This window comes from Tyto alba, unplaced genomic scaffold (genome assembly GCF_018691265.1).
Source record: "Tyto alba isolate M040663 unplaced genomic scaffold, T.alba_DEE_v4.0 Super-Scaffold_12, whole genome shotgun sequence".
In the NCBI taxonomy this organism is placed as follows: Eukaryota; Metazoa; Chordata; class Aves; order Strigiformes; family Tytonidae; genus Tyto; species Tyto alba.
The window spans coordinates 7089311-7104667 of NW_024881274.1; the positions used below are offsets into that span (position 1 = coordinate 7089311).

Genomic DNA, 15357 nt, shown 5'->3' on the forward strand with positions numbered 1-15357 from the left:
CATCCTGGTTAAATCCGCCGGCTGGATGCCATGACAGCAAGGTGTTTTTTCATCAGCTGGAGGTTTCAGCAGATGTGGGGGTGGTCGACAGCCTGCCCCTCCCCCCGCCCCCCATGCTGCACACGACCCTGCCCACGTTTCTGGGAATCCCTGCGATGATCTGGTGGTGCTTGGGGTGATGGCAGAGGGACGGGAGAAATGTCACAGCTCGGGGCTGCAGCGGCTCTGCAGCGTTGGTCACACAGAGTGTGGATGCTTGACTCTCCTCCCTGATAACAGAGCAAAGCTGGGGTTCAGTGGGAGCAGCTGGACTGTTGCTCTGGGCAGCAGGAGGAGCAGGGGCTGCAGGATCCCCCTGAGCAAGACAGCTGCCTGCGCGCTGCGGGGAGGGGACGGTGCCGGGAAGGGTTAAGGTGCTGGTGCTGGAGCACCCCACGCTCTGCTGGGAGCCCTCAAAGCCTGTTTTTCCCTTTTACGTAAGTTGTTCCAAACATGTTTGTTACACCCCCCCGCTGATGCACCTTTGGCAAAAGTGGTTTTGGGTCCAAAGATCAGTGCTGGGACGAGCGACCTGCCCGCAGCAAACAAGAGCCTGCAGAGTATAAAACCCTGGTGTTACCTCAGTGCGCCGAGGGGCAGCAGCTGTGGAGGAGGATGGAGGCCACCATGAACCTCCTGCACGACACAGGCATCTGGGCAACGCACTGGCTGCAGGAGAACTTCCAAGGCTCCCAGGACTGGTTCCTCTTCATCTCCTTCGCTGCTGATCTCAGGAACGCTTTCTTTGTCCTCTTCCCTATCTGGTTCCACTTCAGCAAGTCAGTGGGCATCAGGCTCATCTGGGTGGCCGTGATCGGTGACTGGCTCAACCTCATCTTCAAATGGTGAGTGGCCCTGTGCCACGGCTCCCTCCGGGCGTGTCAGCACAGCTGGACTAATGCAGGCCAGATGTGCACTCTCAGCCTTGAATACACTGGTGTGAAATCAAGACCAGAGCTCGGCCCCCTGCTTAGCAGTGGTGAGGGCTGCTCCTTCCCAAGCTGTGCAGCAACAGCTCTAACCCCTTCCCAGAGGACCGGCAGAGAGACAGAGCCTCCTGCAAACAGACCTCTTTGCCGTTAGTGGCAGCTGCAGTTTTGGGGGGGGGCTGCACAGAGCCCCTCACCACGGGGGTGGCCTGGCACAGCCCACGTGCATGGGCTGCACCCACAGCCCTGCGGCAGGACCCGGCAGTGTGCTCGGGGGGTGTGCTGGCCACCCCGGCTCTGCATCTGCCCTGCAGCTTGAACCTCCTGGGGTGCCCATGCTGCCTGCTTGTGGGACAGGGATGGCTGGCCTCTGCCTCTGATGCTACCATGAGACAGTCGCTCTTGACCTGAAAAAGACTTAGAGGATGAAGACACCGCTTGTCTTTCTCAGCATGTTGAGTTGCTCCCAGGAAGTTCTTGCTCTTCCCTTTCAGGGGCCAGGGATGGGAACACATACAGTCAGGACCAAGTGACCAGCCGGGTGCTGTGTCTGTTGAGATGCCCTGGACCATTCATAGGTCCTTTGTCTCTTCCAGCTCCCAGGCCAGAGCTGAAGCTGCAGCTGTGCCCACCTGCTCTGGTGCCCAGGACCCCTACAGCCCCCGTTCTCCTTTCTTTTCAGGATCCTCTTTGGGGAGAGACCGTACTGGTGGGTCCACGAGACAGACTATTACAGCAATACCTCTGCACCAGAGATCCAGCAGTTCCCACTCACCTGTGAGACCGGCCCTGGTAGGGTCCCCAGCCCCGGCAGGGACAGGGGTGTGGGCCCAGGGGGACCTGCACACACAGCTCCCCACTCCGGGTCTCGGTCCCCGCAGGGAGGGCGTGCTGGCCTGGCTGGTGCCGTGTCTGGCAGCACGCTGGTGGCACACAGCCGTAGATAGCTCTTGAGAGGGGGCCGTTATCGCCGAGCTGCAGCACCGGCCCCCGCCGTGCTCCCGGACACCGGCCGTGCCGGCAGCGGGTGGAGGCAGGGCAGCCCCTGCGCAGGGCAGACCTTGACCCTTGGCGCAGACGTGGCAGTTCAGCACAAACCCCTGCCCGTGCTCAGCCACAGCCTTGGCCCGTGCCGGGGCCATGCTCTGCCCCCTGGCCCCAAATGCAGGCAGCCGCTCCATGGGGAAGGAGCTTGCCCGGCTCTGGAGCAGCTCCGTCTGTACTTTGCCTGCAGCTTCCCACGGGAGCCAGGGAAGGGCTGCAGGCATCCCCGTCCTGCTCAGCGCAAGCCGTGGAGGATGGACAGTGCCCTCTGCCCAGTCTTATCCGGCGATGGGCTGCGGAGCCAGAGCCGTGCTACCATTCTGTCCCTGCCACGCTGTCCCTGCCGTGCTGCTCCCCACTCCAGCCCCGCCTGTGCCCAGGGACGGCGCTGGGTGCGGGCTGTGGGGTCCCCACTGCGGGGCACGTGCTGGGTGCTGTGCCACCCAGTGCCGCAGCCCCCGGAGCCTGGGGTGCTGCCCAGGAGCCCTGTGGACATGAGGGCGCAGCCCGTTCTGAAGGGGGGTCTGACCTGGGGCTCTCTTCTCGCCCAGGGAGCCCCTCCGGCCACGCCATGGGGGCAGCAGGGGTGTACTACGTCATGGTGACAGCCTTCCTCTCCACTGCCGTGGGGAAGAAGCAGTCGAGGACACTCAAATACTGGTAAGCTGCATGCCAAAACCACCCGTGCTGGGTGGGTGCAGCCGGGCCCATCAAGGCACAAGCTGGGGCAGACGGCCGGGCCCAGGCGCCCCAGGTGGGGTGTGCACGAGGACAGGCTCAGCGGGTGCCCGGTACTGCTCGGGGTACGCGGTGGCGGTGCCCTGGGCAGCAGGAGCCGGCCCTGGCACCCACGTGGCCGCTTGCCCCTCGCAGGGTGCTGTGGACCGTGCTTTGGACGGGGTTCTGGGCAGTTCAGGTCTGCGTCTGTCTGTCTCGAGTCTTCATTGCCGCCCACTTCCCCCATCAAGTCATCGCAGGGGTCATATCAGGTGAGTGCATCGGACCCCCAGTCCCCATCTGCAGCACCGGCCAGAAAGAGTGCACAGCTTGAGGGACACGTGTGGGGTGGTGATGCAGAGCTGTGTCTGTGGCTCTGCAGTTACTGCCCTCAGCAACTCCAGGACGTGCCTTTGTCCCTATCCCGTCTGAGGCACATGTCCCAGTCGGGCAGGTGGAGCATTTCCAGACACTGCTGGGCTCTGAGGGACAGTGAACGTGGCCTGAAGGCACAGGCAGGGCACGCTTGGGCTGTGAAAGGGCTGTCGCTGGGCGAGGGAGCAGAATCGTCCATCTGTGAGCAACAGGGCACAGCGGTGGCTGGCGGGACAGTCCCCATGGCACAGGTCCTCTGCCGGAGCACCCAGGGCTGTGGGCTCTGCTCAGCTCCACCACCCCGAGGTAGGCAATTGTTTCCTCATCAGCTCTGTCTCCTCTCCCGCTTCGTTACCGTCAGGGATGGCCGTGGCCAAGACCTTCCAGCACGTCCGCTGCATCTACCATGCCAGCCTCCGCCGGTACGTGGGCGTCACCTTCTTCCTCTTCAGCTTTGCCCTGGGATTCTACCTGCTGCTGCGGGTGCTCGGCGTGGACCTGCTCTGGACGCTGGAGAAGGCGCAGAAGTGGTGTGCTCATCCTGAGTGGGTCCACATCGACACCACTCCCTTCGCCAGCCTCCTCCGTAACCTGGGCATCCTCTTCGGGCTGGGGCTGGCCCTCAACTCCCACATGTACCTGGACAGCTGCCGGAGGAAGCAGGGCTGGCCACTGCCCTTACGCCTGGGCTGTGTCGGCGCCTCTCTCCTCGTCCTACACCTCTTCGATGCCTTCAAGCCGCCCTCCCACATGCAGCTGCTCTTCTACATCCTCTCCTTCTGCAAGAGCGCGGCTGTGCCGCTGGCCACTGTCGGCCTCGTCCCTTACTGCGTCTCCCAGCTCCTGGCCACGCAGAACAAGAAGGCTGTCTAGGGGTGTCCCTGCAGGTAATGGCCACCCCAGCTCTGGGCGTGGGAGCAGTCACTGGACTGTGGGTGCACCCCAGCCACTGTTTGCTCCCCACTAAATCCGCGTGGCCTGACTCCACACCGGGAGCAGACTGCACAGGCTGGGCTGCCGGATGGCTCCCGTGGCACAGACCCACAGTGCCACTTGTGCTGCAGGCTTGGGCAGTCTGTGGCTAGCCCCGTGCTCCCAGGGCTCCTGCTGCCCTTCCCGCACCCACGGGTGGGGGTCACCAGCCCAGGACCTGGCAGCTGCAGGGGGGAAGGCTCAGTGCTCCCCTGCAGCTCATGGGAACGTGCCGCCTCCATGCTGCAGGACGGGGGATGGCACCACCAGGAGCAGGGTGCTCACCCATGGGTGCTCAGGGTCTGCTGGCACAGCAGCTCTGTTACAGGAACAGGCAGACACTGTGATTTGGAGATAAAGCACCGGCTTGCGGGAGTCCCCTCAACCCCAAGGTGTTCAGTATTCACTGCTGTGTGAAGCAGCATGGGGTACACGTATGCATATGTGTGTGTGCGTGTATGTATAATGCATAGCTATATACACATATACATATGGGGGTGTCTGTAAACACGAGGTATTTTATTAAAGCTGAAGGTGTGTTTAGCTGGTGAGTTTGGATGTCTCACTGGCTGGTGAGGTGGGATGGGGGATTGGCTCCTGCACACAGGGACTGCGGCGGGTTCTGCTGTTGGTATTGGAGGAAGGGTGTCTGTCTGTCCTGGGGCACTGCTCCTGCCATCACCAGCAAGGCATGGGCAAATCACTGGGACAGGCAGTGCCAGGTCCTCCCGGTCATCGTCGCCTTTCGCCCTCGGGTGCAGTCAGACGCAGCCAGCGCAGTGGGGCGGGGGGGATGAGCTGCTTTTTGTGGTGTTTATCCACGGTTTCTGGGTGCACCTCGCGCCAGGAACAGGGACACACTGGTGTCACCTCGCTGCTTACAGGAACCAGCAGGGCTTTGCTGGGGCTGTGCTGAGCCCCCCAGGCTGCGGGGCCAGAGCTGCTGTTCAGCTGCGGGCTGTGTTGCAGGACTGGGGCCCGGCGGTCAGCGCTGTCTCAGCCTCTGGGCACCGACCTCCGTGTCTGCTCCGGGCGCAGGCAGGGGCTGCATCAGTGTGGGGTCAAGCTGCTTCGCTGCCGCGGGCTCGGCTGTCCGGGCAGCCCCGTCCCGGCCCTCCTGCCTCGGCGCCGCGCTCCTTAGCGGGAAGCCGGCTGCAGGCTCGCCCCACTGACTTCAAAGCCGTACAGGCTGTGCAGCCTGCCAATTAACTCGGTTAGTAAACATCCTCTCTCAGTCAGAGATGGTTTAAAATAGATAAGAAGGTACAGGTACTTTCTTCCTGCCAGACTGTACGTGTGTGCGTGCAGTATTTCCTCCAGCTCCTGCAGCATTTACCCCATACCCAGCTATAAGCATCAGCAGTGTTCTCTGCCGGGGCACACCTAAGAGATGCCATCTCCCCTGCCTGGATCTTGCCATGCCTTTGGGAGCTGCTGCCCAGCAGAGCCATGGTAACGTCCGCTCTCGTCTCACGGGCCTTTCCCGCACGTGGGAGCAGAGTGTGCAGGCTTTGCAGCCTTTCCCTGCCCTGATGGAAGCCTTCCTGCTGCCGCAACACCAGGAGACATCAGGCAAGAGAGCACCTTCCTCCTGACCAACCTGCATGGCAGCAGAACCCCATGCTAAAACCCATCCATGCTACAACACCTTCCATGGCAAAGTTTGCCGTAAATCTCGCTTGGTACAGAGCTCAGCTGTGGACCTAACTCTCTGCAGAAAGCTCGCCTAGACCTGCACACCTACCCTTCCTCTCAGCTTCCTCCGGCTGAGGAGCAGGCAGGCTTGGCCCGGCGGTTATCCCCACCAGGAAGGATGGGGACGGGCAGCTAGTGCCCATGGAGGCAGCTGCAAAAGGCCCCTCTCTGGGACCCCGCCATGTGTGCTCATGATAGAGAAACCTCCCTAGGAGAGAGGTTTCTTTTCTTCTATTTCTCTGTTTATTATCAGCATCTGGAGCAAACTTCTCATGCCATTTCTTGGAAGAAGGACAAAAATTCCCGAATTACCTGTCATGCTTTTCCACGCTGTGGCTCCACAGCGCCCTTTAGTCCCTGCAGCCGAGATTGCAACAGCTCCAGGATCCGCCCTGGCAGAAAAGGCAAGCAGAGGAAACACTGGCGGGGGGGTAGCTCTGCTGATCCCAAGGGAGTTTACATCTGTATTAGCCAGAGAAACTCCGATGTTCAAAAGTGGGCCCGTAACAACTGCACTCCAACAAAGGGAAGGACTGATACACGAAGCTGAATGATTTCCTGCTCGTGGGGGACCTGCTCTCCCTTCCAGCCGCTCTCTGTCCCAGCCAATTCAGGACTGTGTCCTTTGCTGTGCTTGATCAAGCCTGAGGAAAGCTTGCCACTACCCGGGCCACGGTGTCAGGTGGGGAACAGCTTCCTTTTGCTGAGCATTAGTGATGATACTCACTGGGAAGTGAGTTTGGTGGCTGGAGACTCCTGAACTCAGATCCTGCTCTTGCGGTGGGGGCTTGCGAGGAGGACGGGAACTGACACAGCTGCGACAGGTGGGAGATGAGAGCAGGGCTGGTCATGACCTTGCTCTTCTCAGCGGGGGCTGCCCCGAGGGAGGCCAGCTCGGGGCTCACGTCCTTGCCAGTTACCCCGTGGCAGAGGTGTAGGAGTGCTGTGCTGCACCGGGAAAACGCCTTCCCAGTAGCAGTCGAGACAAGGCACTGCCAGCACGGCCTGGTGCCAGTGTGCCCGTGCACAGAAAGCTGCAGTGTCTGCTTAGGGGACCACAGACAGCTGCTGCTCCAAAGGAGAATGCTCAGGAGCTGTAGGCACGAGCTGGACAATGCCACGTCTTGCAGACTTGCATAGAAAGTGGCGTGAGTCAGCTGTACGCCAAGATCCAGTCTTACATCAACAGCTGTAACAGTACAATCTAGCCATGCCTGCCCAGAGCAATGCTTGGGCCAGACTCCTGATTGTCTGTAAAGCTATTTCTTATCGTGTGAAAGAGACAAACGTAAGATACTACTGCAGACAGGGGAAGGCCGCTGCTGGGGGGAAGAGCATGATAATGAAAGCTCAAGCTTATGGCAACGGAAGCAAAGGAAACGTGCAGGCATACACAAACAAGAAATGCCGAATGCACAGCTCAAACAAAGGGCTTTCATATGTTTTTCTATGTGCCTGCAAAACAAAGCACTAGGTGGCTGCTTCTATCCGCATTTAATGCTCATGTACAGTCAGCATGTGCGTGTTAACATGGTTCTTCCAGGCCAGCTACAAGGGGATGAACTTCCTTTCTGCAATAACATCCTTGATGGCCCCACAGCAGAGCTCTGGGACTGCAGCCATGAAGCCAGTGTGACCCAAAAGCTGCTCCCACCAGCGTCACAGCTGGGTCAGCAGCGCCCGCTGCCTGAGGGAACTGCCAAGCCCCGAGGCCAGCAGCAGCCTGGCCTGGTGGCCAGCAGTGAGGGGCCCTGGCAGCGGCACCAGCACAAACATCTCCAGACCTCCAGCACTTGCAGATTTCTGAGTAGCCAGGAAATAAAGTCAGTTGCTTTGTTTTTCAGAAAAGGGCTCAAGGAGGCTTGTTCTTTGGTGCCTCCTCCTTTCCTTGCTCACAGGCTTGACAGCAGCATCTCATCTTCTTGCCCCCCAGCTCTACCTCAGGCAGCTGTAACTGGTGACCAGCTTAGTTTGGTCTTTTAAGGGGAATTTACTGATCTGAGCATTCCTCCAATTCCTGCCACATTTCATTCCTTCTTCTGCCTAAAAAATTTTAGCAGCAAAAGCTTGATTCATTTTCTTTGCACTTGTTAGCAAATATCATACTCAAACCCTCTGCTTCTTACCAGTATTCTGATTTTTTTAAATGCATCCAACTTCTTATAAATAAATATGCACATGAAGCAGTTACTCCTCAGCAACTGGTACAAAGTAAAAAGCCACAATGTACAGGGAATGGGAGGGCCCCTCTCTTTGTTTTACGAAGCCTACAAAATGGTTAATGACTACTTTTAATCACTTAAGAATGCGTACCATTTGTCTGGGGAAATGAAAGAACCCTTGCAGCAACGCGTGGATGGCAGATCCCCTCCCCCAATTTTCCATGAGCACCAAATCAGCTCACACAGAGCATATGCGCACCAGCTGTTGTTTTTATTTCTTTATTCCCTGGGAGAGAAGTTGGTGGAGTTTACGCAAGGGAGGGAAGACAGCCCTACTTTGAGAACTGTTTCTTACGCTTCAGGGCTTCGATGACTGACGAATTCCTGGAGCAGAGCTTGCACTTCTCCTCGACGACTCATCTTGGTTGCCTTGCCCTGAAAGCGGCCTCGCTTCCCAGCTCCTTTGCCTCCCAACAGCTCTGCCACCCTGCAGGAACAACAGTACGGGCTGACAGCCGCTCACTTGCGGAGAAGAGAATGGCCTGGCCTAACCTGCCCGAGAGCGAACGAGGAGCGATGGATGCCCTTACAATACTGCTCAGATGCTTAGTCTGCAACATTAGAATTCTTACTAATTTTAAAGGAACCATAGAACATGTTACCTGGGACCTAAATTCTCAACTGCTTCAACAGGTCCAGCTAGAAGAAAGAGTCCTGCTTCTTTTTCATCTCCCACAGTCAGGAACAGCAGAGTTTCCTGAGGACAGACAGACAGATCTTGCTCCAACATAACCAGTGCCCTCCTTGTCCAGGAAGAGGACAGAGACACTGGCCACAGGATGCATCCAAGCATGCAAACAATTCAGAAGTTTGTGTGCATTACTGAGACTCAATCTGAAGAAAGGAAAAGGGAGGGGGGCGCTTTTGAACCTTTTATGCTCAATCATATGTTGTGGGGGACAGAATGGGTACTGGGGTATCCTAAGTTAAAAGGATATGATTGGCAGTTGGACTAGATAACCACTGTAGGTCCCTTCCAACTGAAATAGTCTAGTCCTAGTCTAGTCTAGTTTGCTCTAAAACAGACAATGAGGTTCTGTACAGCTCTTTGGGAGACAGGCTCTTCTACAGTGCTCTGAATTTTCACTGTTGTATTTCTTGACTGTTGACGACTCCCCTGCAGACTGAGGCTGCTGGGGACAATAACTTCATGTGGCTTTTGAAAGGAAACAGACCTGCAGCTTGTGACTATGCTACAAACAGAAGCCTGGCCCTGCCTGTGCTACAGCTTGAATGAAAAAGTCAGTCGTGTCAGGTTAGTCTTTGTTCATCAGTGACTCACCTCTGTCCCAATCTCATTAGCGATGATATTCATAAATTCAGAGTCACCCTCTTTCCTGTATGGATAAAAAAAAACACTTCAGAAAGAACCAAAAATCCCCTCCAGGGTCCAAAATATCGATCAGAAACCAAAGGCTTGATCAGGCCTTGGGTTTTGGCATCTTGCTGTTAGGAGGGAGATTAGGTTTTTTTCTGTGTATCTAATTCCTCATTGTGCATTCCTATGGACATATTAGGAATTATTTACAATTATGTAAGAAACAGAGCTCCTCAGGTTTATTTGAAAATATCAAGGGCAGAGAGATATCAGATAGACGCAGTTATTTCTTAGCTATAAAACCAGAAGAATTCAGTGACTGAATACTAACATATCCCTTTAATTACACAACCTTCCAGCAGACTGAGGCAGTTTAATATTCTGTTCTTCACCTTGTTTACATTCTTCCTTGAGAAACAAACCTGAATAGGCGTCAGAGACGCAACTGCCATAAAACATGTAAGATACCATTTTACACTTTTCCCTGAACTCCCCCATACCTGTGTAACACAAACAGCTGACTTTGAACAGGTTTGCTCTTGAAGTCCTGGGCTATCAAAACAGCAATGTCTCTAAGCAGGTTCAAGTTATTCTGAAAGAAAAGCAAATAAACTGTATTGCAGATGGAGAAGGCAGTGTGAACACTGAGTTATGTTCCCAGAGATGGGAGCAGTTTTCATAATATCCACAAAAACTGATTCAATTCCCAGTTATCACGACTAAAGCTCAGGTCTGCAGGAAGCAACCACAATCTTCTTTTCTCAGCCATCCTCACACCTTTTGAAGCAGTTTCACAGAACTCTGCAGCCTCTTCACAGCCTCCACATGCTCACCTGGTCCATTTCTGAAAGAACAAGGAGAATTTGAATCATCAGTCTGAAGGACAAAGAAAGGATTTCTTAAAGGAGCAAAAGCAGATAGCATTATAAAAAGCACCATGTAGATGCACCCCAAGGCTTATGTGGTATTTGTCAGAGGGAATAATAAAGATGAAATAATCAAAGTGGAAAGTGTATTACTTGAGCAGTGAGGTTAGAGCCTTCTCAGTACTGTAACTTTGTTTGACTGACTTCAGCACTCTGTTTCCCGACAGGAAAACCAAGTTGGTTTTGTTCTTTTTCCCTTTTTCTGTGCCAAGGAGTTTAATAACCTTAAAAAGAAAATCACCCTGGTCAGAACAGTACTTTATTTATACTCACACAGGTGGCCAGTTCCTCCTAGACTACATGTTGTTGTGAATATTAGCCCTGCCATTGAAAATAAACTGATTAAAACCAGCCATAAGGTCAACATACAAAAAAAAAAAAAAAAAAAAAAAAAGATGGCAATACAGGGGAATGAATGCAAATTGTTAGTCATGGGCTGCACTCTGCAGTGCATCTGGATGTCTCTGCTGGGATACAGACTCCAACAAATGACTGAAAAGACAGAATCACTAAAAGGCAACTCTAGAATTTTATCTCCACCTCCCTGCACAGAAGATTTCTCATTCATTATAAACACGCAAAAATATCAGAGCTTTAAGCAGAGGGAACAAATTGCTAGCAACCCGTCAATGCACGACTGAACTGGCAATAAACCATGTGCCCTTCGCTGAGGCAGCAGCAGTTCAGAAATACCATTGCTACAGACAAGGGGCCGAGTTCTGTTACAAAGGAGCCTGACTGACTGGACAAGGACTGCTGACCTGTGTGAGGCCCCGCTGGGGCTCATCCAGCACGGGGCTCCTGCCACCCCCTTTACCATCAGGACAGTTTCCAGCAGACCCCAGACCTCAGGGACTGCTGCTGTGCTAGGTCTGAACACACAGAGTGAGGGTCCTCAGCTGCAGCCCCCCACCTGCAAGTCGCTCAGGTTGGAGACATGAGTCCCACAGCACATGTTGGAGTCTATGCCTTCGATGTCAACAACTCGCACTGGCCCCGCGTGGTCATCGGGCAAACCACGGCTTCTCACCTAGCAAAAGGACAATGGCAAACAAGGTGACATCCATGCCGCAGTCACTCTGGTCCCACGGATATCATCAATTCTGTCCCCACCACTCACTGTTTCAATTTCAGGGTCATCTGCAGCCAGTTCCCTCACCATCACTGGTATCCTCTCCCGGATTTTCTCATTCACACTCTTCTCCAGGGCCTCTATTTGCTCTGCTGTCATGGAGGGGGTGTCCAACTCAATGACACTTCGCTGACGGCCCAGCTCCCTGCACCGATGAAGAACATCTGCTGCTGTAGCTAAGACCAGCTGGAAGGTCTCTCTGTGCAGCACCAAGAGACATCCCACTGCTGGGAACATGGTGACTGAAACAAAACATACTTTCCTCTTCATCCTGTTATTTACAGAGCACCAGATGCATACCAAACCCTTGGAGAAGGACAAGACAGAGCAAATACTTTGCACAGCTTCTCTCCAGTTCAGTCACCTCTCCCAGGCACTCTGAGCTCGAGTGAAATGTCCAAACTGCTTTTGATTTATCAGTGTTCAGCTCCTTGCAGCCCAGCATGCCGGCACATGCCAAACAAGGTAAGACTGGGGTCAAAAGGAGCCTTTTCCCTGCTCACCATGAAGTTGTCTTGAATCCAAACATCTGCTCTGCGATGGCAGTGATGAGATGCTGTCCTGGAAGAGATGTGCAAGCAAGCGCTGTGAGTGCCGCCGGGCACAGGAAAAGAGATTTTCAGTCAGACTGTATTTTTGCTGCTGGCGAGCCCCCCGACACTTGCCGACGCCCAGGCACGTGCTCGGCACCGTGGGGCTTCTGCTGCCGCTTAGAAGCGGCCAGAGGGCTCACCCACCGACCCTGAGCCCCCCGCTAAAGCAGGCTGAACCTCGCCCACACCCGTCGGCACCCGGCTGGCTCACCACCCGGGGGGGCCCGCGGGGGCGGCGCCCGCGCCCCGCCCCGCCCCGCCCCGCCCCGCCCCGCCGCCGGTGCTCCCGGGCACCCCGCGCCCGGACCTGAGTGCTGCTGCATGTGGTCGAAGCGGCGCTCCCAGTCCAGCGACACCAGCACCTCGGCGCCGGGCTCCAGCGCCGCCTGCACGAAGTGCACGGCCTCGGGGCCCCTCCGGGTCACGCGCAGCACCGGCACGTCGCCGATGCGGCCGCGGTCGTCGGGCTGCAGACACGGGGCGTCAGCTCCGCCAGCCCGGCCCCGGCCCCGGCCCCGGCCCCGGGCCCGCCGCTCGCCGCGGCCCGTACCTGCCCGCCGCCCTCGGGGAAGAGGATGGTGTCCTCCAGCACCACCTGGAACCCGCGCACCGGCTCCCCGCCGCCCTCGGGCCGCAGCTCCGCCGCCCGGCACGACACCACCGTGGTGGCGAACTGCGGGAGAGGCGGCGGCGCCGTGAGGACCGGCCCGCGCCCCGCGCCCCGCGCCCCGCGCCGCGCCCGCCCCGCCCGCCCCGCCGCTACCTGCCGGGCCCAGCTGTCCCGCTGGCACTGGAACACCATGGCGGCGGCGGAGGGACACGGGGCTGGCGGCGACGGCGGCCGCAGAGGGACACGGGGCTGGCGGCGGCGGGAGCGACACGGGACTGGCGGTGACGGTGGCCGCGGAGGGACACGGGGCTGGCGGCGACGGCGGCCGCGGAGGGACACGGGGCTGGCGGCGACGGCGGCCGCGGAGGGACACGGGGCTGGCGGTCGCGGCCGCCGTGCCGCAGGTGGGTGGGGCCTGCACGGTGCCCCGCGGACGCGCGCTCCCGGTACCGGCGGGGCCCCGAGCAGACAGCAGACGGCGGCGGCGGCGGCAGCTCACGTTTATTGCCCGGCGCGGGGAGGCCGCACGGCTCCCGCCGCCCTGAGCCGGGGTCCGCCGCGCTCGGCGCCGAACCGGGCGGGGCGGCTCCGCTTCCTCGGCGCGCCCGGCCCGCGCTGCTCTCAGGGCGCGCTGCCGGCACACCGGGAGGTCTCCTGCGGCCGCGGCGTCCCCGGGGTCCCGGGCTTCAGAGGCCGTCCTGCGGGAGGGAGGAGCGAGGTGGCAGGGAGGGGGCCGGCCCCGGGACGCGCTGCCCGGGAGAGCCGCTGGAGCTGCTGCCGGTGCCCGGGGGGCTCGGCTGGGCCGGCTCCAGCACGGGGCAGCGTCTGGGGGAAGCAGCTCGCCGGCGGCACTTACGTCCAGGTCGTCCATGTCCGGGGGGGGGGCTTTGTCCGTCACCTTCTCCAGGAGCTGGATGGGGAAAAAAAAACCGCTGTGGGAACTCCGAACGCCCGAGCGCCCACCCTACACACGCCCCGGCACACCGAGGCCTGCGGCCTGGCCCACCTCTGCATACTGCTCCACCGTGGCCCTCTCCACCTCCTCGTCCCCTTCCCAGTCCCGCCAGTTGTCAAAGTCCACGGAGAGCCAGGCTGGCTGTGGGCAGACAGAGCATTCTCTGAGGGAGGGAGCAGCACGGAGGGGAGCAGGCAACCCCATCCCAACAGCCCAGGGATTGCTCTGGGGGGTGAGGAGGGGCTGCTCCTGCACAGGCGAGGGGACTGGGTGGGCTGGGGAAGGGCAAGAAGGGGATTGTGCCCCTTTGTGGGTGCTGGTTCTGACCCTGCCTGCATCAGGGGAGAGGGGTGCTGCATCCTTCCTGGGGGGCAGGGGCCCGGGGACTGGTGGTGACCATGAGGTTGGGCTCTTTGGGAGCGCTTGTGTTGGGAATGCCTGTGTGGGGCCCTCAGTGTATGTCCTGGGGGGCAGGTTGTCCCTGGGAGCCGTGAGGTGCTGCATGGGGACAGCACATGCGCTGAGGCTGGTCCTGGCCTCCGGGTGCCACACACACCTTGATGTTCTCCTTGGTGATGCGGGGCCAGGCCACTTTCTCCTTCCACTTTCTCATAAAACATGTGATGGAGCGGTCAGACCGCTTCTCCCGTGAGTCCTGCCAAGAGATCAGGGGTGCCTCACCTCAGTGTCTGCTGGACTCCTCCCTGTAATCCACCGCAGACACGCATAGGATTAAATTTTAGCCATGTTCAGGCTGTGGGGGACAGAGAAGCAGAGAGTTTTTTCTGGCCCAACACAGCAGCGTGAGTGCCAGGCCCAGGGTCAGGGCTTCCAGGCTCGTGCTCACCCCACTCAGGCTCTTGAGAAATGGGCAGGATTCAACGCTAAGCAGTGTTGCTCAAGACTGCACAGGCTGGGTTTAAGTCTGAGCCTGATGCAGGCTGTCGGAGAGCAGTTTGCTGGGGCAAAGCCTCACCTTGGAGTTGATCTTGGCATACAGGTTGATCTCATTGTAGAACTCCACACCGTCTGCATTTTTGCAACTGCCAAAACACCGTAACAGCATGGCTTAGGAGAGCGCCGAGGCCATGCGTGCCCTGTCCCTCAAACCACCCCCAGTTCAGGGCCATGACCCCGGTCTGCAGGGCAGTGGTAGCTCACCTAAACACCAGCCGCTGGTTCTCAATGGTGACCTGAACATCCACGCTGTCCTCGACACAGAACTCCAGGTAGACGTACCTCGGGCGGTCATACCACAGCGTCTTCGCAGGTTGCCTTGGGGAAGAGCAGACCGTCGGGCATTTCCCGGGCGCCCAGCAGCGCTCTCCAGGGACCGTGTGCGAGGCGCGGGGTGGCGGCTGGGGCAAGGAAGGTGCCCCAAAAGTGCACCCTGCCCGGGCCGAGCGCCGGGCCGGCCCGAGCGAGGGAGGGCAGCGGTGCCCCCCGCACGGCCCCCCCCCGGCCCCGGCGCCGTTCCCCGCCGCGCTGGAGGGTCCTCCCCGATGGTGCCTCCGGCTCCGGGCCCTGACCCCCCGGCACCGGGCGCTGCCCGTCCCGACCGCCCGCGCTCACCTCGCCATGGCGGTGGCAGCCCCGCCCCGCGCTATTTCGGGGCGGGGGCGCGGCCGCCGGCGGGGAGCCGGGAGCGGGGGTCGGCCTGGGGCGGGGCGGGACCGGCCAGCTGGCGGCCCGGTCGTCGGCCCCGCGCTGGGCGCGCCCGAGACCCCCCGGTATCCCCGGGACCCCCTGGTGCCCCCGAGACCTCACAGGACCCCCGAGAACTGCCCGGGACCCCCGAGACCTCCCGGGACTCCCGAGAACCCCCCCCCC

At 58.7% G+C, this 15357-nt stretch overlaps 3 protein-coding genes across 3 annotated transcripts; 1 reads left to right on the forward strand and 2 right to left on the reverse strand.

The window, feature by feature from the left end:
• The first annotated feature begins 603 nt into the window (after nt 1–603).
• On the forward strand, nt 604–4241 carry LOC122152839 (glucose-6-phosphatase catalytic subunit 1-like). Its single transcript, XM_042787218.1, has 5 exons — nt 604–884; nt 1651–1760; nt 2564–2672; nt 2886–3001; nt 3466–4241. Exons 1-5 carry the CDS (start codon nt 655–657, stop codon nt 3975–3977), a joined length of 1077 nt encoding a protein of 358 aa, XP_042643152.1. The 5' UTR covers nt 604–654; the 3' UTR covers nt 3978–4241.
• A 3262-nt stretch (nt 4242–7503) lies between these two features.
• On the reverse strand, nt 7504–12949 carry LOC104369156 (alanyl-tRNA editing protein Aarsd1). Its single transcript, XM_042787201.1, has 14 exons — nt 12809–12949; nt 12726–12775; nt 12513–12635; nt 12270–12429; nt 11873–11930; nt 11358–11514; nt 11151–11267; nt 10331–10461; nt 10089–10155; nt 9812–9903; nt 9276–9330; nt 8596–8690; nt 8289–8420; nt 7504–7814 (listed from the first exon to the last, which is right to left on the reverse strand). Exons 2-14 carry the CDS (start codon nt 12762–12764, stop codon nt 7799–7801), a joined length of 1242 nt encoding a protein of 413 aa, XP_042643135.1. The 5' UTR covers nt 12765–12775; nt 12809–12949; the 3' UTR covers nt 7504–7798.
• A 106-nt stretch (nt 12950–13055) lies between these two features.
• Nucleotides 13056–15304, reverse strand: LOC122152836 (putative protein PTGES3L). Its single transcript, XM_042787212.1, has 7 exons — nt 15100–15304; nt 14689–14802; nt 14504–14570; nt 14084–14182; nt 13579–13668; nt 13429–13482; nt 13056–13270 (listed from the first exon to the last, which is right to left on the reverse strand). The coding sequence occupies exons 1-7, from the start codon at nt 15105–15107 to the stop codon at nt 13259–13261; spliced, it is 444 nt and encodes a 147-aa protein (XP_042643146.1). The 5' UTR covers nt 15108–15304; the 3' UTR covers nt 13056–13258.
• Nucleotides 15305–15357: the final 53 nt, after the last annotated feature.